This window comes from Trichomonas vaginalis, chromosome III, assembly GCF_026262505.1.
Source record: "Trichomonas vaginalis G3 chromosome III, whole genome shotgun sequence".
In the NCBI taxonomy this organism is placed as follows: Eukaryota; Parabasalia; order Trichomonadida; family Trichomonadidae; genus Trichomonas; species Trichomonas vaginalis.
The window spans coordinates 17,389,759-17,413,599 of record NC_067205.1 but is presented as its reverse complement, the minus strand read 5'-3'; the positions used below and the strand labels follow the sequence as shown (position 1 = coordinate 17,413,599).

The 23,841-nt window shown below is 31.0% G+C and overlaps 9 protein-coding genes and 1 pseudogene across 10 annotated transcripts, besides 8 other annotated features; 6 read left to right on the top strand and 4 right to left on the bottom strand.

The window, feature by feature from the left end:
• The first annotated feature begins 1,202 nt into the window (after nt 1-1,202).
• Nucleotides 1,203-2,147: a mobile genetic element.
• A 22-nt stretch (nt 2,148-2,169) lies between these two features.
• Nucleotides 2,170-2,256: a mobile genetic element.
• Nucleotides 2,257-2,618: 362 nt separating this feature from the next.
• Nucleotides 2,619-2,656: a mobile genetic element.
• Nucleotides 2,657-3,341: 685 nt separating this feature from the next.
• Nucleotides 3,342-3,378: a mobile genetic element.
• Nucleotides 3,379-3,689: 311 nt separating this feature from the next.
• Nucleotides 3,690-4,992: a mobile genetic element.
• TVAGG3_0718690 lies at nt 3,786-4,912 on the top strand (annotated as a pseudogene). Its single transcript has one exon. A coding segment is annotated over exon 1 (1,127 nt).
• Nucleotides 4,993-12,006: 7,014 nt separating the features above from the next.
• Nucleotides 12,007-12,180, bottom strand: TVAGG3_0718670 (Ankyrin repeat family; the record flags this gene model as incomplete). Its single annotated transcript, XM_051244051.1, has 1 exon — nt 12,007-12,180. One exon carries the CDS (start codon nt 12,178-12,180, stop codon nt 12,007-12,009), a length of 174 nt encoding a protein of 57 aa, XP_051090638.1.
• Nucleotides 12,181-12,516: 336 nt separating this feature from the next.
• TVAGG3_0718660 (Ankyrin repeat family) lies at nt 12,517-12,750 on the bottom strand (the record flags this gene model as incomplete). Its single annotated transcript, XM_001328336.1, has 1 exon — nt 12,517-12,750. One exon carries the CDS (start codon nt 12,748-12,750, stop codon nt 12,517-12,519), a length of 234 nt encoding a protein of 77 aa, XP_001328371.1.
• Nucleotides 12,751-12,839: 89 nt separating this feature from the next.
• Nucleotides 12,840-15,062: a mobile genetic element.
• Nucleotides 15,063-15,729, bottom strand: TVAGG3_0718640 (Ankyrin repeat family; the record flags this gene model as incomplete). Its single annotated transcript, XM_001328337.1, has 1 exon — nt 15,322-15,522. One exon carries the CDS (start codon nt 15,520-15,522, stop codon nt 15,322-15,324), a length of 201 nt encoding a protein of 66 aa, XP_001328372.1.
• An 879-nt stretch (nt 15,730-16,608) lies between these two features.
• Nucleotides 16,609-16,646: a mobile genetic element.
• Nucleotides 16,647-17,740: 1,094 nt separating this feature from the next.
• Nucleotides 17,741-23,841: part of a mobile genetic element that runs on past the window's edge.
• TVAGG3_0718620 (phage tail repeat-like family) lies at nt 17,933-18,751 on the top strand (the record flags this gene model as incomplete). Its single annotated transcript, XM_051244050.1, has 1 exon — nt 17,933-18,751. One exon carries the CDS (start codon nt 17,933-17,935, stop codon nt 18,749-18,751), a length of 819 nt encoding a protein of 272 aa, XP_051090637.1.
• On the top strand, nt 19,272-19,514 carry TVAGG3_0718610 (serine threonine-protein phosphatase family; the record flags this gene model as incomplete). Its single annotated transcript, XM_001295525.2, has 1 exon — nt 19,272-19,514. One exon carries the CDS (start codon nt 19,272-19,274, stop codon nt 19,512-19,514), a length of 243 nt encoding a protein of 80 aa, XP_001295526.2.
• On the bottom strand, nt 19,655-20,367 carry TVAGG3_0718600 (uncharacterized protein; the record flags this gene model as incomplete). Its single annotated transcript, XM_001295526.2, has 1 exon — nt 19,655-20,367. A coding segment is annotated over one exon (713 nt), but the record flags the coding sequence as incomplete, so codon positions are not given.
• Nucleotides 22,648-23,049, top strand: TVAGG3_0718590 (uncharacterized protein; the record flags this gene model as incomplete). The annotated part of the gene is made up of 1 exon (XM_051244049.1): nt 22,648-23,049. The coding sequence occupies one exon, from the start codon at nt 22,648-22,650 to the stop codon at nt 23,047-23,049; it is 402 nt and encodes a 133-aa protein (XP_051090636.1).
• Nucleotides 23,069-23,224, top strand: TVAGG3_0718580 (uncharacterized protein; the record flags this gene model as incomplete). Its single annotated transcript, XM_051244048.1, has 1 exon — nt 23,069-23,224. The coding sequence occupies one exon, from the start codon at nt 23,069-23,071 to the stop codon at nt 23,222-23,224; it is 156 nt and encodes a 51-aa protein (XP_051090635.1).
• TVAGG3_0718570 (uncharacterized protein) lies at nt 23,244-23,819 on the top strand (the record flags this gene model as incomplete). Its single annotated transcript, XM_051244047.1, has 1 exon — nt 23,244-23,819. One exon carries the CDS (start codon nt 23,244-23,246, stop codon nt 23,817-23,819), a length of 576 nt encoding a protein of 191 aa, XP_051090634.1.

The window sequence follows — 23,841 nt, the reverse complement described above, 5'->3', positions numbered from 1 at the left end:
ATTAAATAATATTTCCTGCCAGATATCCACTCAAATCATAATGTGCATCTTTCAAATATTACATAACTGAGTTGACTTTTTGGGAAAATGCATTTCCAAATGGTAACTCTTTTCTTCAATGCTTAAGTTGCTTCTTGAAAAATTAAATCCTAAACAATGTTTACAACTATTTAATTTTTCAACTTAACGTTTCCAAATTGTGAGGGTCCAAAATATCTGACCGGTTCAAATTGGGTTTTGAGGGAATTTGTAAATTCTATCGTACTCATTTGTGAGAGGTTTTTTGCATTAAAATATTTTTGCAATTGTGTCAAAAATAAAGCAGCAAATTTGATTGTTTTCGTGTGCATTCGAAAATTTATCATAAGATCGACATCTGAACCCGTCAACAATTTTTGAACCCGAAAAATTTGGAAACTTTACACTCAAAATTGATGTAGACATTTTTAATTTTTCAATATGTTTTTAAGTTTTTAAGATATCTCTTGATAATTACTTTTGCACATTAATTGTATGGTAATTGAACTATAAGGAAATCATATAACGAATGCATTTGACAAAAATTATTATTAGCACTTAATCATATACTAATATTTATAATTTAAATCTATATGAAGATAACTTAAATTTGAATATTCAATGTCATTCAAATTCTTAAATCATCTTGATGAGCCTGATTATAATACATGGTTCTTCTTTTTTGGAAGTGGACTTCCGGACGTGTGGACTCATGAGAACATCTCTTATATTTATGGAAAAAATATTTTTATAGATCACACAAATTTCGAAAATTTTGAAGACCGAATTGTTGGTATTTTTTCTAATAATGATAGATTTTTGATTTCTTTCTCCTCAGTCATCAATAATACCCAAAATTTTTGTTCTTTAAATGGTGGTAATATTGTTGCATGCTAAGTTCGGTCAAAATGTAAACCTCTCAATTTTATCGTCGGGGGAAGTAACTCAATTCCTTCAAAATTATTCTTTAAATATTGAATTTAAAGTTATTTAATTTGGATTATAAATAAATAGGCTAATACAATATTTAAAAATGAGAAAAAATAACTTTTCAAAGAACTTTTCATAATCTCAAACAAAATTTTTTATTCAATAATTATATAAATTAATTAACATTCATAATGAAATTGGATTTTTTTTTATAAAAAATTGGTCCTACTTAACTTTTTGAGAGAATTTGGCTTTCTCGTAAACGAAAAAGGGGATTTGACGGAGTCAAATCCCCGCTCACAAAAAGTGGACTTTACATGTCAAATTTTATATGCATGTAATGTCCACTTTTATGAGTTTTAGGAAGGAATTGGAAGCCATGAGTTACTGACATTGCATCAGTATCTCATCGCCTCCAATTCCTTCAAAAAATGGGAGAAACTTTGTCCGAATAGTTTAACATTCGGACAAAGTTTCTCCCATTTTAAGAAGGAATTGGAGGGTAAGAGATATACATTCATATGGTATATCTCTTACCCTCCAATTCCTTCTAGAAAGTGTCCAAACTTTGGGTTAATTGCAAAGTATTAACCCAAAGTTTGGACACTTTCAAGTGGAGATGGAAGGCTTTGGTGTATATATTAATACAATATACCTCAAAGCCTTCCATCTCCACTACAAATGGGAGAAACTTTGTCCGAATAGTTTAACATTCGGACAAAGTTTCTCCCATCTTTCAATGTAATTGCTACCTGTGAGGTACTGACTTGAAGTCAGTGCTTCACAGGTAGCAATATCCAAAAATTTAAAAACATTTTATCAGTTCGTTAGAGAACTAGAGCCTCCTAGGTACTGAACCAGAATCAGTGCCTAGGGGACTCTAGTGATCTATATAAATCTGAGAAACTTTGAGGAAATTGTTCGAAATTTCCTCAAAGTTTCTCAGCAATTTAGCGAGGAATGTTCGTTATCGTGTAGATATTTATAATATATACATGATAACAAACATTCCCCGCTAAAAGATGTAAAATCTTATAAGAAATAATTGCAAAAGAATAACAAATTGCAACAAATTTTATATGAAACTGAACCTTATGAGGTAGTGATTCAAGATCACCGCCTCATAAGATTCAGTTTCAATCTCAAGTATCTCAAAAGTAAGGCTCTATTTTTTGCCATGTAAAGTGTCACTTTTCTGTTCAAATGATAAGTTATTCAGAGAAAGTTTCCCAGCTATCAAGAGGGAATTGTTCCTTATGAGGTATATATTCATACTGTATACCTCATAAGGAACAATTCCCTCCTTAAAACGAGAAAACTTGTTCGAAATTGTTTATCATTTCGAACAAGTTTTCTCGTTTTTAATAAGAAACTAAAGGCTATGAGGCACTGATTATATATTAGTGCCTCACAGCCTTTAGTTTCTAATAGATAGCTGGGAAACTTTCTCCAAATGATAAGTTATTCAGAGAAAGTTTCCCAGCTATCAAGAGGGAATTGTTCCTTATGAGGTATATAGTTATAATGTATACCTCATAAGGAACAATTCCCTCATTAAAATCGTAGATATTTTTACTTATTACTCATGCTTTCAAAATCACAATCCTCTGAAAAGTTATTTTTTATTAAGAATTTAGAATTTTGATAAATACCTTTCTTCAATTTGATATTGTTGTAAACAGAAATTCATCAAAAGTGACACCTCAGAAAAGCTAAAATATTGAATTTTTGGAACTTTTGATAGAGCACGTTTTTAAATATTAATTAAAGTAAATGTATATTTTGTAAAGATTCTTTTTAATAAAAAAATAAAATTTTTGAAGAAGAACACAAAATCTTCTGAAAAATAATATCACATAAACTCATATTATTTTCTAATATATAACTATTTTATATAAAAATCAAATTCAATGATCTTAAAAGCGAAGGATAAACCTCAAAATTTACGAATATAATGAGTGGGAATATAATGCTTATCTATCATAAAACCATATGAAATATCAATTTTTGCTTTACGCCTAATTTTTGACGACAATTAGCAAAAAATGTTAAATGTTAACACTCAGTCCATTTGAATATGAAAAATAAAATTGATATTTCATATGGTTTTATGATAGATAAGCATTATATTCCCACTCATTATATTCGTAAATTTTGAGGTTTATCCTTCGCTTTTAAGATCATTGAATTTGATTTTATATAAAATAGTTATATATTAGAAAATAATATGAGTTTATGTGATATTATTTTTCAGAAGATTTCATTCTATATGCCTATGAAAAGTACTCTCAAAACTAACCTTTTCCTAATTATAATTAAATCTAGAATATTGTATTATGCTTAGTATTATTTCATTTTTCTCATTCAATTTAGAATTTACAAATGTCAAAAAATTGAGAGCTGTCACTTTTGATGAATTTCTGTTTATTACAATATAATACTTATATATTTTCAAAAAGACATTTTGAAAAGATATCTCAAAAGTTCTCTGAAAACCTATTTTTGATTAATTTTGAGAAATATCCGTATTAAATTAATCAATAAATTCATTCAACACTACTTTAATTTTTAAATTCAAAAAATTATATGTGCTTCTTAAAATGTCTCACAAAAATTTTATTATAAAATTATATACAATATTAAGAATCCCACAACATTTTTTTACTTTACATAATCGTACTTCCTCGACGATTAATTTCCTCTCAATTCCTATCGTTGACCGAACTTAGCATGCAACAATATAGGGTGTCCAAAGGTGCGTTTAGCACAGCGCTCTATATCAGACTATTAAAGGAGATATATGCTGATTATAAATATATAATAAAAAATATGAATATATGTATATGATGAGTATGTTGTATTTTGGCGCCATGCCGGTATATAAAATGAATTTTGAGACAAGAGGCGGTTTCGCGGGAAATTTTGGCGGGATTTTTTTCATTTTTTAATGAATCATAAAGAAAACATCCTCGCTCTTGCAAAAAAATGCAAAGACTGTAAAAAAATCTACGAGACATTGGTAAAATGCTTCGGTATGGATGCTCCTAGCTATTCCACTGTAACGTATCATGTTAGGATGTATCACTTCATGAACAAAAAGGCGCCCATCATAAAAATTGACAAAAAATCGCCGGATCAAAGAAAAATCAAAGCAATTCTTCAAGTGCTAGATGAAGACCCAAGAGCATCACTCAGAAGGATAGAGGAGATGACAAAGATACCACGTACAACAGTCAGTTATTATCTGCACAATTATTTGAACTACAAACTAGCGTATACACGTTGGGTTCCGCACAACCTTAATTCAGTTCAAAAAAAATCTAGAGTCCAATCTTCGAAAGAGCTCCTCTCTATATTGGGTGCGTATCAATCCAAGAAGTTTCGCTTTTTAGTAACAGGGGACGAGTCTTGGTTTCAATATGCAACAGAAGCCAAAATCATGTGGATCCCGAAGGATGAAAATCTGCAAACATTCCCGAAGAAAAAAATTGACACACCAATGATGATGTTGTCGGTTTTTTGGGGCGTGAATGGCATCATCGCAATTGATATTCTTCAAAAACCTAATACGATGAATGCTCAGTATCTAATTGACAATGCTCTTACTCAAATTATCAATTCTGATGAGTTTGAGAAATCCAAACAACAAAAACAAAAGTTTGCAATTCATTTTGATAATTCAAGAGTTCACAAAAGTCATAAGGTAATGAATTACTTGGTGGAAAACAATGTCAAAGTTGTTCCAAACCCAATTTATTCACCTGATATTGCACCCTCTGACTTTTATTTATTCGGCACGCTAAAAAAGAGAGCTGAAGGACGCGAATTCGCGAGTCCAGATGATCTTGAAAATTTTGTAAGAGAGCAATTTGAGCAATTTTCTCATGATGATTTAAAGCGTGTCTTTCAAGCCTGGATCGATCGCTGCGAACGCGTGATTGAATCCAATGGTGATTATATTTAAATAAACTTTATATATATGTAACTTGTTTATTTCTATTCGCAGTATTCAGGTTTGTGCTAAACACACCTTTGGACACCCTATATTATGTATCAGAGTCAGGGATCATGCGTTCAATATAGAGTATGCATATTCAAAACAAAAACTTGTGGAGAGAGTTATGGATGTCATTGTTTGGTTAGTATTCTAGATAATAATAATGCCTCAAATTTTGTAATTGAATCTTCATTTGCCTATTGTTATGGTGCACAAGAAGCAGTTTTATTAAATTTTGGTGGGAAAATATTATTTCCTTCAATTAACACCTCTCATACATCTAATTTTATGAATGCTCTCTATTCTACATCTTCATCTGAAGTTAATATGAGCAATTTTTATAACCAATCTGTTTCCTTGGGAGGAATCATTCACTATAGCTCATTAAATAGCTTAAAATTTTGCAATTTGATTAATAGCGAACAAATTAATATAGAGTTACCTGATGAATATCCAGATTCAGATTTAATTAAAGTTTTCGGGTTCGGAAGGAAAGCAGGAATAATTCATACTAACTCTAATTCTATAGTGAATGTTAATAACTGCTTCTTTCAAAGAAATAAATTTCATTGTCTATTTTGGTCATCTAATGGAGGTAAAATATTTGTTAATGAGTGTCATATTGATGAAGATAATTAGTTTGAGAAAATATTTAATGATGAAGAAAATGTAACAATTGAGAATTCAAAGTCATTGTCTATATTTCAACATCGACATTTGTCAACAGTACTCTGTGAAGCAGAGAGGGGTTATCTGATTAACGATTGTAACATTATCAAACATCGATGCAAAATAAGTAGTCCCAAATTAAAACTATTCTTTCCATTTCATTCCATTTTCACTCAAAACAAAACTTCACCTAATTTAAAATCTAAATCCACTAATAAAACACAATTAATAACACAAAAATATTGTCGATCATGAAAATAAGTATTAATAGTACCTTTTGAACATACTTTCTATATTGAAGGTAAAATTGATAGAATTTTTTTTATGCGTCAAGCTCAGAATATTATCTTTAAACAACAGAATTGATGGCCATATCATTAGGACATAAGAGCATCCTTAATATATATCTCATTATAAACTCTTTCGCATCTATTTAACCCATTTTCCTGCGTAAAGTCTCCCTGCCGTTTTTCCTCCTCAATAATTAGTAATTTTCTGTCAAAAATTTGAATAAAGACTTTTCGAAGGAAAAGGAGTTTTCAACCACATTCAGAAATATATTGTTGAAAGTAAGAAAGAATGACATTAAGAGAACCTGTAATTAAATTTGTTTTACAACTTGAATTCCAGAAAATAAATTTTTACTTTGGAATAAAATAACCTTAAAAATCTGATCAAACTTTTGTAAGACAATTGTTAAAGCATCTGCGAATAAATTTGGTGTATTTGAGTACCATGCATCTCCAGGTGTTTATCAAATAGAGTGTTGGGGTGCATCTGGTGGTGAAGATCGCTATAACGGCGGTCTTGGCAGCTATGTTTCAGGAATCATTAAATTCAATCACTTCACCAAATTATTTATCTATGTTGGAGAACAAGGCAAACCTAACAGTAAGCTTCGCACATTTAATGGTGGCGGCCGCTGTTCTCCTTATAATCCATCAGAACCAGAAAAAGATTTTATTTTCTGCCATTCAGGTGGCGGAGCAACAGATGTTCGATCAATAAATAAATCAGACATTGAAGGACTAAAATACAGGATTATTATCGCAGGAGCTGGTGGGGGTGTAACCCTCGATAGTTATAAAATAAATGGTAACAATAACCCCATAAATGGAACAGGATGTCATGGAGGGAATCTTATTGGCGGTGATGGGAGTAACTCTTTTCATGGAATATTTGATGTTGCTTATACTCCTGCAAAAGGAGGCACCCAGAAAAAGGGAGGAAGCCCAGGTATTACATCATCTACTCCTGATAAAAATATTGAAAACGGTGAAAGTGGTTCATTCGGAATTGGAGGAAATAGTTCTCCAAATGAGTATTCACTCTGTGGAGGTGGCTCTGGTTACTTTGGAGGTGGTGGTGGATCTGTTTCATCAAGTCGTCATGGTTCAGGTGCAGGAGGTTCTTCGTATGTATCAGGTTGTGATGGATGTGTTAGTGTTTCAAAAGATTATTCATTCGAAAACAACAACTCATTCATTGGTCCTGTTCACTACTTTGGACTTTCTTTCAAGAACATTCGAATGCTTTCAGGTGAAGAACAACTCCCAATATTCGATTTAAAATATATAATGAAATGGTTTAATATGTTGAAATTTTCAAAAAATAGAATTCAAATAATTGAACGCAATTATTTTTATACAAACGTCATTTGATCAATTATGTGTGTTTTGAATAAATCTTGTATATTAGTACCATTCCAATATGAAAAATATCATTCAAAACAGTTTCATCGCAAACAAATACTGTGTTATTGTATTGATGGATGTTTTTAATACATTATATGTTTTATGTGATTTGACATCTGTTTGTTTATCAATTTTAGAAATATTATTATTTGAAAGAAATTGCGGGCGAACTGCAAATGACTTGGTAATTGATATCTCACATTATTGAGAGTTATTGATCCTCTGTAGTATTTGGTTATTGAGTTGAATTGGAACGTTTTTTTTTAATTTTTTTTGTGAGAACTCTTTGAAATTTTACTAAGAAAAAATCTTCCACAATTTCAAACAATGCCATTGTTCACTTCACTTCTTAAATTACCCACCCTCTGTGTATCGTTGCGGTAGTGATGGAGTGACCCGATGAAACCAATTGGAATTAATTACTCAATTTTCCAGTACTATCATAAGCAAAGACATAAGAACAAACTGTTTAATACATAAAAGATACTCATTTTAACCATTCTCTATACAGATATTAATCAGAATTGCTATTCCGTTGACGGAAAAACACTTATTAAAGTTAATGATACATCACCAGATCTCAGAATATCAGCGAAATGTGAAATAATACAAGATAAATGCTTTTACAAATTAGAATCATTGCGAACATTCACATTTGAAGAAAATTCAAACTTGAAAACCATTGGAAAAGAATGTTTTTCCGATTGTAATGCTCTTAGAATGATTAATTTGACATTTTGTAGCAAACTCACTAGAATCTTAAATGGCGCTTTTAACAAGTGTTATAATATTACCGAGATATTGTTACCAAAAGGCCTTCGAGAAATTCATAGTAGTGCATTTGCCTTTAAATATATATTAAAAAATATTACAATTCCAGCATCTGTTGAATTTTTTGATATTTGGATATTTCAATACTGCACGAGCCTGGAAAATGTTACTTTTGAAGATGGTTCAAAAATAACTTATTTTGAATATGGAACTTTTTATGGAACTAAGATAAAATCTTTTCAAATTCCAGAAAATGTCTCTAAAGTTAATGGTTATATGTTTGGAGAATGGAATATAATGAATATAACAGTTCATCCTAAGAACCCACATTTGATTGTTGACAATAACATTGTAATTTCAAGGAATATAACAACTATATTTTTTGTATGCAATAGGTCAATCGACACATATAAAATTTCAGAGTCAATTAAAACAATAGGACCAAGTTGCTTTCAATATACGAAATTAACTTCAATCACTGATCCAATAAATTTGAAAATAATTAGTAATAGGGCCTTCTTTCAATGTTTTGATTTGATAAATGTTACATTTTTGGGATCAATATATGCAATTGATACCAGTGCTTTTTTTGGATGCAGTAACATTGAACTTATTACTTTTCCAAATTTATCAATGATATTTGAAGTAACTGATATAATTACTAAAGATCACCCGAAATTAAAGATGGCATTCCTACATAAGATATTATTTTTGTCTGATTCCATCAAAAGAATTGCAAACATTTTCATATCGTACATTAATGAACCAAATCTAATTATTAATACAAATGCATTGATAATGGATTCTTTGCAAACAGTGATATATGAATATTGGGGTCTGAATTCCAATTGTATTATTCCTAAAACAGTTGAAATTATCAGAGAAAGCGCATTTGAGAATTCATCAATAATTGAAATACAATTTGACGTTAATTCACAACTAAATATAATTGAAAATTTTGCATTTAGAAACTGTTCTAGATTAAATTTTTTAAGCTTTTATCCTAAAAATTTAAGATCATTGGGGATTTCATCTTTCAAAGATTGTATTAAATTGTTTTCAGTGAACTTTGAATCAACTGTATTAATTGTTAATGATAATGCATTCGAAAATTGTATAAATTTAAAGAGTATCACAAATATTCCAAGTATATCTAATTATTGCTTTTCTGGATGTAAATCCTTAAATCAAGTCACAATTCGAGAAGGTTCAAAATCGATTGGAAGAAAATCATTTGAGGATTGCATATCACTGTATTCAATAACTTTCCCTTCTTCTATTGAAACCATCTCAGAGTATTCATTTCTAAATTGTAATAATCTGAGATCAATTATATTTTCCAATGAAAGTTATATATTGTTTATATCGATTAATGCATTTTCAACGTGTAAGTCATTAAGAAACATAAATAATTTCGAATCCATTAAATACAGATGTATTGATAATACTCTTTATTATAAAAATGATACTAAACTCGATCTGATTTTTCATGTTAGAAATGCACCAGAAACTGAATTAAATATCAACTGTAATGTTATACGTCAATATTCATTTAATAATAGCAACATTATTGAAAAAAATTATCATTGCCCCTAGGAGCGTTTCATTGATCGAATCATATTCATTCATTAATTGTAAGAACTTAAAATATATTAACTTTCCTCTTTCTGTCAAAAATGTTTTAACTCATTCTTTCAATGATTGTGAATCAATTCGATGCCCAATTATCATTGAGAATAGATCTAGTGATTATCTTAAAATGATTAATGAATCAGGAATTCCTCTTTCACTAATTATTTCGTGTCGAATTGCTCAAATCAGTTTCAAACCAATCAAGAAAGTATGTTCAAATTCATCAAATATTTTCTGGATTTACCTTTCTAATTAAAAATATATTATTCTTTAAAAAAATAATAAAAAGTGTCATTTTTATATCTGCCGAACAAAAAAATATTATTTTGCCATTAAATATATAATGAGAAAATTCACAGATAACGATTATTTATTTTAATATCCTTAGTTGTGTATAGGCCGAATTCCCAATTTAACCAATAGATTACTGGTTGATAATCCTGATTACAATTTATGGTATCAATTTTTTGGATGTGAGTTATTTGATGCTTATGTTAATCAAAACCAAACGATTAACGTTTCCGGAAATTTTTATATTGAAAGTTCTGTATTCGCAAATTTTTCGGATAGAGGTGTAGTTGAAGTTTTAAACACACACAAAGGGATCGTTAAGTTACTAACATCTCGATCAACTTTTATAAGTCCATTTCAAGCGGCATGTGGAGGTTCGATTTTCTTTGTCAATGAGGGCGAAAGTATCCAGTATAAAATATGTTGTTTTGAAGGTAAAGCTTCACACGATGAAATAGGAGGAGCTCATTCCGCAATTTATCATACCACAAAAAGTTATATTTTGTTTTCTTCTTTTGCTAAATCATATGGAGGATCTTCTGTGTTAATTGATTCGGGAAAAGACACATTTTATTCTTCTATAAATATTTCTCATTCATCTTTCATGACTAATTCAATTTATGACATGCAGAGTCATTCATCAGTAAATCTGAGTAATTTTTGTAATCAAACATCATACAGATCATTTATTTCCTATAATTCTTTAAATAATATAATGAATTCTTGTAATATAATCAGAAGTATTACCATAGATGATTCAGATTTATCTGAATACGAAAAACATATAATTTACGATTATTACAATCCAGGATTGATTTCTCTTGGTCAAGGAAATAATTTGTCAATTAGAAGTTGTGTATTTAAAGAAAATGTAAATGAATACCTATTTTGGGTTAAGTATGAAGCAAAAATATTTGTTTATGATTGTCAAATTGAGGAAGATAATATGTTTATGAATATATGTAATGATGAAGATAATGTAGGAATTGAGAATTCAAAGTCATTATCAGTATATCAATATCGATATTTATCAACAGTTTTTTGTGAAGCGGAGAGAAGTTTAATGAGTAATGATGGTATTCAAATCAATCATCGATGCAAAATAAGTAGTCCTAAATTTAATAATTTATTTCCATTTCATTCTCTATTCACTAAAGTTAGAGATACAGCTCAAGAGAAAGAGAATAATGTGAGCAAAATAAGATCATGTAATAAAAATAAAGTTAAATAAGAAGTTTTTGATGATCATGAAGTGAGCCAAAATAAAGAAAAGATACACTTTTTTCCGATGTCAGATTTTAAGATACACTTTTTTCCGATTTTTTTCGCGGATTTTTGTCAAACGCATATATTATAGGATTAGATGCAAAAGTCCTTATATTATCATATTATCCTTAAACAACAGAATTGAAGGCCGTATCATATGGACATCAGAGAAGCCTTATGCCATAAGCTAAACTTTTTCACTTCATTTTCAACAATACATTCAGAAATGTATTTGTTGAAAGTAAGAAAGAATGACATTAAGAGAACCTGTAATTAAATTTGTTTTGTTTTACATCTTGATAGCATTTCCTGAAAATAAATTTTTACTTTTGAATAAAATAACCTTAAAAATCTGATCAAACTTTTGTAAGACAATTGTTAAAGCATCTGCGAATAAATTTGGTGTATTTGAGTACCATGCATCTCCAGGTGTTTATCAAATAGAGTGTTGGGGTGCATCTGGTGGTGAAGATCGCTATAACGGCGGTCTTGGCAGCTATGTTTCAGGAATCATTAAATTCAATCACTTCACCAAATTATTTATCTATGTAGGTGAGCGTGGGAAACTCAATAGCCCTGTCCGAGCATTCAATGGTGGTGGTCGATGTTCTCCCACACGCTTTTATAGTATAATTCAATTTCATCTACATTCAAAAATTGATTATGAGCATTTAATCTAACAAATTACAGTATACTCATTAATAACGAGTATGTCTTCAAACATGTTTTTAAAAGTTATTATATTTTATTCAAATCCAATATTTCATAAATGAAAATTACAGAGGATAAGAAAAATAAATGAATGACACTAGAAAGGAGAAATTCCTCTTCAAATGCATAATAAAGAGGTGAATTGCCTTCTTCATCTTTCGCATTGATATCGGCTCCATGTGAAATAAATGATTCAATCATTTGATTATTATTTTATTCTGCTGCGTCATGGAGTGTAGTAATATTATCATTACCTCTAGCATCAACATGCGCGCCATTTGAAAGAAGAAGATCTGATAATAATAATGAAGAGGAATACTATTTATCTTATCTCTAGCATCAACATCTGAGCCAGCTGATATCAGTAATTCTGCTGCCTCTTTGCAACCCCTAGCTAATGCACAATGAAGAGCTGTTAGTCCATTTTCTTCTTTGGCGTTAATACATTAATCATACGAAAATAGAAAGTTTATTCAATCAATCCCATTATTACTTACTGCCAAATGAAAAGGTGTTTTATATATGACATCCCTTACATCAATATATATTCCATACTAAATGAAGAGGCAAGGAATTTAAATGATCAGTTGAATTAAAATCTGCTTCATGAGAGATAAGGACACATGCCGCTTCTTTACTATCTGTTATTACAGCAAAATGAAGTGGTATTTGATTAATATTGTCTTGAGCATTTAAAATAAGTAGTTCTGCAATTTCTTTGCAATTTTCATGTGCTGCAAAATGAAGGCGTGAATTTTTGATTATCACCATGATATATAGGAATTATTGCTGTTTCTTTACTATCTCTTATTGCTGTTAAATGCATAGGAGCTTGCTCATTATTGTCTTCGGCATTCACAGAGTATATAAGAATTTCCGAAAAAGTGACACCCAAAAAGTGACACTTTCAATAGGGAGTAACACTTAAAAAGTGACAATTTAAAATTCACAATAAATAAAAATAATAAATTTTTTAGTCTATTAAATTATTCTTTTCTTTGAAATCCTCCAAAAATTCTTCGAAATGTTCTAAAATATAATCTGGAGAATTATAACAAAATTCATTAATTTCTAACATATACGTATCTAACAATTCATTTGGAATTTCAAACGATCTTAAATATGTAATTGAATTTTGTATCTTCTCATTTATTTGAGAAAGTTTTTCTTCAGCATTTTCCAATAAAAATCTTAATGGATTCAAATTGGCTTCTTGATTCTGAACAAAATTTAATACTTGGTATAAACGTGATTGAACTTCTCTTTTCAATTTTGTTTTATAATCTGTCAATCGAGGCTCGCGAATTCTAATTGAAGGAATAAAACCTGTTTGAAGTAAATCGTTTTTAATACGATAAAAGTAATTGGGTGCAACTTCTTCTAAAAGATTTTTGACAAAAACATCAATTCTTTGATTTTTAACGCAGCCAAAATCGTGATATTTTATCTTTTTAAATAAAGATTCAGAAACGTTATTCACAACGGTTAATTCATTTGGTCTGGCAGCGGCTATCCACATCATAGCCAACAATTCCTTATACAAAATTCAAAAACTTGGGTGCAATCAGAACTGATTGCACCCAAGTTTTTGAACTTTCTTGAGGGAATTAAAGGGTGAGAGATTTATAGTCTATCTATATATCTCCCACCCTCTAATTCCCTCCCTGACAGCGGGAAATTTTGTCTGAATGTTAAACTATTCAGACAAAGTTTCCCACTGTTTGCGAAGGAATTGTTGGCTATGATGTACTGATTCATGATCAGTACATCATAGCCAACAATTCCTTATATAAAGTTCAAAAACTTGGGTGCAATCAGTTCTGATTGCACCCAAGTTTTTGAACTTTCTTGAGGGAATGGAAGAGTAAGAGGTATACATTATGAATATATACCTCTTACCCTTCCATTCCCTCCCTGACAGCGGAAAACTTTGTCTGAATGTTAAACTATTCAGACAAAGTTTCCCGCTGTCAGCGAAGGAATTGTTGGCTATGATGTACTGATTCATGATCAGTACATCATAGCCAACAATTCCTTATATAAAGTTCAAAAACTTGGGTGCAATCAGTTCTGATTGCACCCAAGTTTTTGAACTTTCTTGAGGGAATGGAAGAGTAAGAGGTATACATTATGAATATATACCTCTTACCCTTCCATTCCCTCCCTGACAGCGGAAAACTTTGTCTGAATGTTAAACTATTCAGACAAAGTTTCCCGCTGTCAGCGAAAGAATTGTTCCATCTGGTGCATAGAGTGTGAATCTATGCACCAAATGGAGCAAGTCCCTCGCGAAATTGCCCAAACTTGCGTCGCATTTCAAAGATTGCGACCCAAATTTTGGCGATTTCTAGTAGAGATGGTGTATTTTGAGTCACTGACCTATATGCAGTGGCTCAAAGGGCTCCATCTCTACTTTGAAGCAAGGAAACTTTCCTCGAAATTTTGATAATTTGAAGAAAGTTTTCAAGCAATTAACAAAGGATTACTCGCTATGAGGTAAAAATTCTAGATTTTCACCTCATAGCGAGAGCTTCCCTTTCATTGCTTGAAAACTTTCCCCAGCTTCAAAATTTGGGAAAGGGCTGTAAAGTCGACTCCGATACCAGCAGGTACCAGAGTATTTAAAAGAGAAGCCCTCGTACGAGTTTCTATGAAGACCTTCTCATTCAAGAAGATCTTAATAGAAAATCGTACGAGGGCATTGGAAACTCGCGTCTGGTACATGTTGGTACCAGAGTGTTTGAGATTTGAAGACTCTGGTACTAACATGTACCAGAATTTATGATGAATTTAAGATGGACCATTATAAAATGGTAGCGGTTTGTTTCAAAAAAATTTAGATGAGATTTGCATAGATATAGATTATATGATTTATACATATGAAAAATAATATATAAAAATATAATTTTGAGATAATTATGTAAATAATATTTTAAATATTTGAATTTGAGGTATAATTTTATAGTAAAATATATTATAAAGAGTATTTATATAAATATTGTAAAATAATATAAGTAATAAAAATTGAGACCCCCTCCCTGTTTTTGATGTTTTGTCACTTTTTCGGTAATTCTTATTGTTTCAATTATTGCTGTTTCTTTACTATCTCTTATTGCTGTTAAATGCATAGGAGCTTGCTCATTATTGTCTTCGGCATTCACATATGGTCCATGCAAAATTAGAAGTTCTGCTGTTCTTTACTCTTTTCATGCACCACATGATAAAGGGGAGTAACTTTTTGTCGGCTTTATTGATTTTTGCATCATGTGAAATAAGGATTTCTGCAAGTCCTTTGTAGTTCTTTAATGCTGCAATATGAAGAGGAATTTGTCCATTAAAAATTTACGCATTTCCATCTGTACTATTCAATATAAGGAATTCGGTCGTTTCTAAGCTTTTTATCGCAAGTTGCACAAAAAGAGGTGCTTTTCCATCATTTCTAGCTTTATTAATATCAACACCATGATAAATTAGAAATTCATCAGCATTTTTGCAGTTTGTTGTTGCTGCAGAATGAAGGCAAGTTTTCCCAGAATTATACATGGCATTTATATCCGCTCCATTAGAAAAAAATAACAGGCAAATAATTATATTATATTGCATTTATATCTGCACCATTAGAAACAAGAAGTTCCAATGTTTGAATATAATTCTTTACTATAGCAAATATAAGGGCTGTGGATCTATCTAGGGTTGTTAAAAATATCAAAAATTAGCGTTTTGAAGACACCATGGTGTCTTATAATTTTCCCTTCCTTATTGGCGTGTAGAAATAAATGCGCCAATAGATTGAAGAAGAAGAATTGTTTTTCTCTTAATGAACTTTAATCCTTTTGATATAAGAATATTAAAAACATTAATATAATTTCGATTTCGGAAATTAAATTTCCAAATTTTTTGTCGATTTCGGAAATAACAGGATCCCGCATCCAACACGCAACAACAAAACACAAAACACACTTTTTGGTTCTTTCATCGTTTTAATCGTAATTTATGTAATACATGATTTGGATAAATTTTACAATAATAGAACCTATATTATATTCTTTTCAAAGATTCTTGCAAATCATCAAAAATAAATGTATTTTAAAAAACGATCAAATTATCCTTTCATTATTTTAAACTTAAATTAGTTTTTATGATTGACAAAAGCAATCATATTTATTCATCATTAAATAAACAAAAAAATAATATTTGAGAGTTATTTCAAAAAAAACACATTGAATTTATTAATTTGTCTCAATTTCAGTATTATAAATTTTTATAATTTCAATATTTTGAAATACACTTTTTAATATTTCAATATTTATGATATTTCAATGTATTAAGTGGTCTCAAATTGAGCTTCTCAAATATAAGTTGGCCTATTCAAATAATAAAATTAAATAATATTTAAAATAATAAATAAAAGTGATTGAGGTCATAGCAAAACGGCTGTTTCAGTCATTAATTCTTAAAAATAAAAAGGGTAAAAACTAAATAAAATGGGTAAAATTCAATAGTGTCTGTGCTATCGTTCAATTTGAAGGTGTCTTTTGAAACCGCAAGACACATTGAATTTTTGAATAGTGTATTATGGTTTGACAGACACCAATGAAAAAAATAAAATGATATTTATTTTAAATATATTGTTGTAAACAGAAATTCATCAAAAGTGACACCTCAGAAAAGCTAAAATATTGAATTTTTGGAACTTTTGATAGAGCACGTTTTTAAATATTAATTAAAGTAAATGTATATTTTGTAACGATTCTTTTTAATAAAAAATAAAATTTTGAAGAAGAACACAAAATCTTCTGAAAAATAATATCACATAAACTCATATTATTTTCTAATATATAACTATTTTATATAAAAATCAAATTCAATGATCTTAAAAGCGAAGGATAAACCTCAAAATTTACGAATATAATGAGTGGGAATATAATGCTTATCTATCATAAAACCATATGAAATATCAATTTTTGCTTTACGCCTAATTTTTGACGACAATTAGCAAAAATGTTAAATGTTAACACTCAGTCCATTTGAATATGAAAAATAAAATTGACTTTGATTAAATGTTTTTATTTATCATGCAATTCTTCTTGCGACCAAAGATTTGAATAAAAGTTCAAAAAATAAGATAGCTTAAAAAATAATATACGGTAGTGTTTACTAATAGATGAATAGTATATAAATTCTATTAAAATGGATTTGATCCAAAAAATATAAAACCAAAAATAATTGTTATAATTTAAATGAAGAAGTAATTTAAAACAATTTTATTTATGATCAAATTTTATATATTTTTTTGGATCAAATCCATTTTAATAGAATTTATATACTATTCATCTATTAGTAAACACTACCGTATATTATTTTTTAAGCTATCTTATTTTTTGAACTTTTATTCAAATCTTTGGTCGCAAGAAGAATTGCATGATAAATAAAAACATTTAATCAAAGTCAATTTTATTTTTCATATTCAAATGGACTGAGTGTTAACATTTAACATTTTTGCTAATTGTCGTCAAAAATTAGGCGTAAAGCAAAAATTGATATTTCATATGGTTTTATGATAGATAAGCATTATATTCCCACTCATTATATTCGTAAATTTTGAGGTTTATCCTTCGCTTTTAAGATCATTGAATTTGATTTTTATATAAAATAGTTATATATTAGAAAATAATATGAGTTTATGTGATATTATTTTTCAGAAGATTTCATTCTATATGCCTATGAAAAGTACTCTCAAAACTAACTTTTTCCTAATTATAAAAAAAAAAAAAAAAAAAAAGGTAGTGGGGCTTCCAGGGCTGCGCCCCTCTAGCCCCTGAAGATGTTTAGTATAAATGAAGTTCTTATATACGGGTCTTCCAGGAGCTTTTCACAAAATATATATGTTTTCATGTTTTGTCACTTTTCTGTCACTTTTCAGGTAAAAACATTTTTATTATATATATATAAAATGAATTTTACAAAACCACCGTTACCCTTCTTTGGAAATAAGAGTAGATGTAAAGATATTCTATTGAGAGAACTTAAGAAACTACCGAATGGTCTAACATTTGTAGATTTGTTCGGTGGAAGTTTCTATATATCTCATTTGTGCCATACTGTATTTCCTGACTCAAAGATTATATGCAATGACTTCGACAACTATATGAACCGTCTCAAACATATACCAGACACAAACAAAATATTGAAAGAGTTAAAAGAAAAGATACCTATAGGTAAGATGGAACGTATACCATTAGATAAGAAAAATACTGTCAGAGAGGTTTTGAAAAAAGCAGAGTATATTGACTGGGATAGTATATCTTCTAGACTATTATATAGTGGTGCTATAAGAGTTCATGACATTGAAACACTTATGTCAAAAGTTTTATATCTTAACTATACAAATGTTTTCAAAGAGAACATAGAAAAATATATTGAGGGTATAGAGTTTGTGAGATGTCATTGGACAGAGTTGTATGAAAAATATAAAGACAAGGAAAATGTTTTCTTTATAGTGGACCCGCCGTTCTATAACACATGGGATTTTCAATACCAAGTAGACTGGACTTTGAGAGACTCTTTAGAAACTTTAGACGTTTTACATAACCATCCATGCTTTTACTTTACATCCGATAAAAGTGGTTTGGAAAGTGTCATGAGATGGTTAGAGGACATACATGACTATGAGTTTAGATACGATAAGATAGAATATGAGAGAGGTCCTATAAACTGGAGAAAGTGTCATAACAAAGAAATTTTACTAGTAAGTAAATGTGGTTTGAAATAGGACTACTTGTTTTAGGTTTTTTCCATTGTGTCATTTACTTATTTGACGTGGCAGAAAGATATAGAGAATATGAAGATGAACCAATGCCTGCAAATGTTCAGCATATGTACTCGTAAGAGATATTTTTATCTAATATTAAATGGACGCACAGAACTTAGCGAATGCACAGCAACCTGGACAACCAAACCCAGAGAATATTCCAAATGAAGTTAGAATACAAACTGCAATGGCAAACTATGGTCAAGTGCCAACAGATGTACAAATGCAAACTGCCATGTCAAATGACGCTGCGTTAGGTTTGCCACCATGGTATGCAAATATGAGATGGAAAGAGTTTTATACAAACCCTGAAGTGGGATATAAACAACTTTATGCAGATGACGCGAACACAGGAGTTGACCCAGAGTATGTTTTCTACCAGAGGAGAAATAGAATGTATGAGCTCCAGTTAAAGAATGCTATGGAACTCAGAAGGAAACGTAAGAGACTAGGTGGACATTAGATTTTTACATATAGTAAAATGGGTTTCTTTGGAAGAATAGGAAACTTCTTTCGAAATGTTGGAAGAGGTATATGGAATGGAATAAAAACCGTAGGAAGAGGAATTTGGAACGGTGTCAAAAATATTGGTAAAAGGGTAGGTCAGTTTGTTGGTATTATACCTAAAGACCCTGAACCAGAAGAACAAGCTCCTGTTATACAACAGCCTGAACCTGCACCACAGTCTAGTTGGCAACCAAATCCAACACCTCAACCGTATTAAAAAGTTATATTTTTACCGTTCGATAGTAGTTGTATATGAAACTAAGTTCTAAGTAAAACGCATGGTATAATGGAATTATTCTCTTTCTTCCATCTGTTGTAAACCATACTTGAAAGTCTGAAATACTTCCACTTGGTGGTTCATATAGCTTTGTAGGTTTTTCGTAAAAGTCATTTGCCAAGCATAAAAAAGAGTTTTGTGCACCAGAAAATGAAGCATGAACTATAATAGCATCTGAGTCGAAAACATTTTCATATGTTCCATTAGGGTTTTCGACTTCATAAAAGTCTGGGTGTACTGGATATGCTGCAGGCTGATTTAACATCCTCAGAAACCTATACCATGCCAAGTTGTTATATTTTGTAGAAATATAAACGTCTTCTCCAAGGTCTTCTATTCTATTGATTTTAACAGTTGCATTTTTCCTGTCATATATAATATCGAGATGGTACTCTCCTTCGTCAATGTTGTACTGTTTTGCATATTCGAGATAGATATCGTTTATTTTTTCTTGAAAAGCTTGAAGAGTTGTTTCTAAGTTTACAAGCAAATTCACTTGTAAAAGTTTTCCCTGTTCAAATTTCTCATACGTACGTTTCTCTTTGTTATAGTATCGAATTTCAAAAGCGACCGTAAATGGGAAACCATGTATGGCTTCTGAAATGAACTTCATTCTACGAAAGCCAATAGCTTTTGTGACGGATGGGTCTCTTAACCATCTAAGTGGGTAGTCAAAACGATAGCCTTCATGCTTTACGGTCTCTGTCTCAAACTTTTGACCGACATTAGTAAAAAGTTCATCTAATGGTTTAGTTGTAGCAACTCTTGAATTTTCTTTTTCTATTGAAAGCATATTTTATCTAGAATAAAAATGTCGAAAGAAACAGCGTCTATGAGAGAAATACAACACAACCGACAACTCATTGTGCAAGCTCTAAATAAGAACACAACAAACTTTTCAAACTATTCTAAGATATCTGAGTCATTGAAAGAAGGAAACTTAAAACTGACGATAAACCCATTGACAGACGAGTTTCTGTTTCAAGACAGTAAGAACCATACTGTTTGTATAAATCCAACAAAAAGAACTTTAAACGAGAAACCTATAGATGAACTTCTTTTGAAAGCAGATGTTGGCAACAAAGCTGACAAAGAATATGTCATTGAAAAAGTTCAAGAAGAACATGACAGAGCAGATGCAACATATGCAACAAAAGAGGATGTTGAAAAGAAAGCTGACAAAGAGTATGTTGACGATGAGTTAGCATATCTGGCTAGTGGGTTAGTGAAGAAGGCAGATAAGGAATATGTGGATGAAAAAGACAATGAAATTAAAGAAAGGGTTGAATGGTATAATGAACGGACATCGAAGATTTTAAAAACGAAAGCTGATACAGGATGGGTTTCAGGGTGTTTAGACCTTAAAGCCGACAAAGAAACTGTAGATATGTTGGCACAAACGGTTTCAAGTCATACCAGAGGTTTAATGGAAGATGGACAACAGTTGAAAGAGCTTGAGAAAGGTGTTACAGAGTTAAGGAATACAAAAGCAGACTCGACATGGATAAAAGGATATGTAGATGCAACAAAAGAGTATATTTTCACATGGACAGAAGGAACATACCCACAAAAATATCATAGACATAGCATCTCTGACGTAAATGAACTTGAAGAAAAGTTATATAAAAAAGCAGACAAAACAGAGCTTCAAACATTAAAGACAGAAATACTTCAAACATTATATCCTATAGGTTCTATTTATACGTCAATGAACTCTACCAGACCAGAAGTAGTACTTGGTTTTGGAACTTGGACTCAAATAGTCGACAGGTTTTTGTATTGTGCAAACTCTTCAAAGGAAACAGGTGGAAGTAAAACGATTTCAGGTGAAAACCTACCTGCACATAGTCACTACGTAGATTTAAGTACATCTCAAGCAGGTTGGCATAAGCATAGATTTTGGGATTGGTCAGCAATGAAAAAAGGTAAAGGATATGATGTTAAAGACGAAGTTCAGTTTGCTATAAATTGTTTCTGGGGTAGCACACAGGGAGATGGAAACCATACACATCGCGTTTCAGGATATACACAAACAACGGGACAAAGTAAAGACTACATGCCACCTTACATGACAGTTTACGCATGGTATAGAAATGCTTAGTCGTCATTTTCAACTTCTTTAGCATATTCGTCAGGAGTTGTCTTATATTTGTTAGGAACTGTCTTTGAAAGTATACCACCTTGAACCTTAACAAGTTTGAAACGAGGTCTGACAATAGTAGTTTTATCTTCTGCTTGCAGTCTGTACATTTTGCCATGTTTGCCTAAAACTTCATAATATTCTCTTGTATACTTTCTTCTATTTTTACGAACACGAAGGTGAGTACCTGTCGAGTTCCCATTGTTGTCATAGTCAATAGTATTTTCATATGGGTCGCGTTTGGGTATTTCTATTTTTACTTTGTCACCTTTCTTAAGTTTGAAGCCTGGCATTCTTTCTTGTTTGTCTCTTTTGACTAAACTATTAAATATATAGTCTTTCTCTAAGTCAGGGTTGTTTTTCATTTCTTCGGGGGAGTGGTTTCCCAAACCTTTTTGTTTACGGCTATTGTAAATATTTAAAACTTGTCTCATCTTTGCCATGGAGAAGTGTCTATATTTGTCGTCATATGACATTTCATTTGCTTCACCACCTTGTGGTTGATTTAAGTCTCTTAAGATTTTTATACAACTGTCAATGACACCAAGAGCAGAATGGTTTTGGTCGACAATGAAATATTGGTTTACATTTTTTGAACGCAGATAGTTTTTAATATCGTCTGATTTGAAAGAACTTTCACAGTCAGATGTCAGTTTTGTTGGATGGTATTTGTCAACGAATATTGTCAAAGCAGTTTTCACATCTAAAATATTTTTGGACCATAATGGTATGGCTTCACAGTATCTTGTGTTTTGACCAACAAATATTAGCCAGTATGGAGGTCCATCTTCTCTATACCTCGGAATGTTTTCCAAGATATCCATAAACCAAGCATTTGGTGTTGAACTAAAGATTTTTATCATGAGTGCTTTCTTTGTCGCTTTAGAAACATAGGGGTCCTTGTTCGGATTCGTCATTTTTATCCTATAAGAAATGGGTTTATTTGGCGCGTTAGCAGGAGTTGCATCCAGATTTTTGCCCGCAGTGGGAACACTAGCCAGAGGTGCATTTGGAATTGGAAGGAAGATTTTGAGTACATTAGGTATACTTAAAGAGAAAGCGCAACCTATTATACAAACCGTACAGAAAGGTTGGGATGTAGCACGAGATGCAGCAAATCTTATTCCAAATCCTGAAACAAGAGGAAAAGTTCAAGGATGGATGGACAATGTAGGAAGACAAGCAGGAAACTACTATAACAAAGCAAATGACTACTATAACCAAGCAGGACACTATATGGACCAAGGTGAAAGATTCTTTAACAGAGGATATAACCATGCACAACAGTGGGTAAACAACAACCAACCTCAACCACCTCAAACTTGGGGAATGTAAAGTTTTTTACTGAGATGAAATGAACAATACAGCTTTAAGACAAATGGGTTCAAGATGGATTTGTCGACTTCCAGCAGTTACACAACCACGTGTTTGTCAAGTCCTTCCTATACCTCAAGAAGTTTTAGACCGACTTAAAAAACCTAAACAACCAGTTGAAAACAAACCAAACTAAAATTTTTTACTGAGATGAAATGACCGAAGAAGTTGAAACGGTAGATTTGACACCACAAACAAAAAGTTCAGAACCATTGTCAAAACCTGTCAAAGAACTTACAGATGAAGAGAAAAATTCAATAATAGAAAGTGCCAGGTCTGGTAACTCAAACCCTAACTACAAAGTCACTTTTCATAGAAATGGAACGGCTAGTATCTCAAAAAAGAAACAGACTCTCACAAATAAAATATTGAAGTCTGAAGGAGCTTTCGAGACAACAGATGGAAAAGTTTACTTCACTGACCAACAGTTCATTATAGAACATCTCATTGACTTAGAGTCGAAATATTCTAAACTTTACAACAAACACAAAAAGTTGAAAGGAAAACAAAAACAAATGGCATATGATATTTATGAAGATGTTGACGACACAACTGTTCCTGCAGGTGGGGAAAAGTCAGAGGAACCGAAAAGTGACGAAAAACCGATAGAAGAAGAAAAACCAAAAACTGAAGATAAACCAAAACCAAAGGTTAGTCTGGAGATTAAGCCTTCATTAGCTGGTATGGGTTGGCGTCAAAGACTTTTGGCAGCTGGTGGTTATGTAAAGTAAAGAAAAAAACATTTTTTTATTT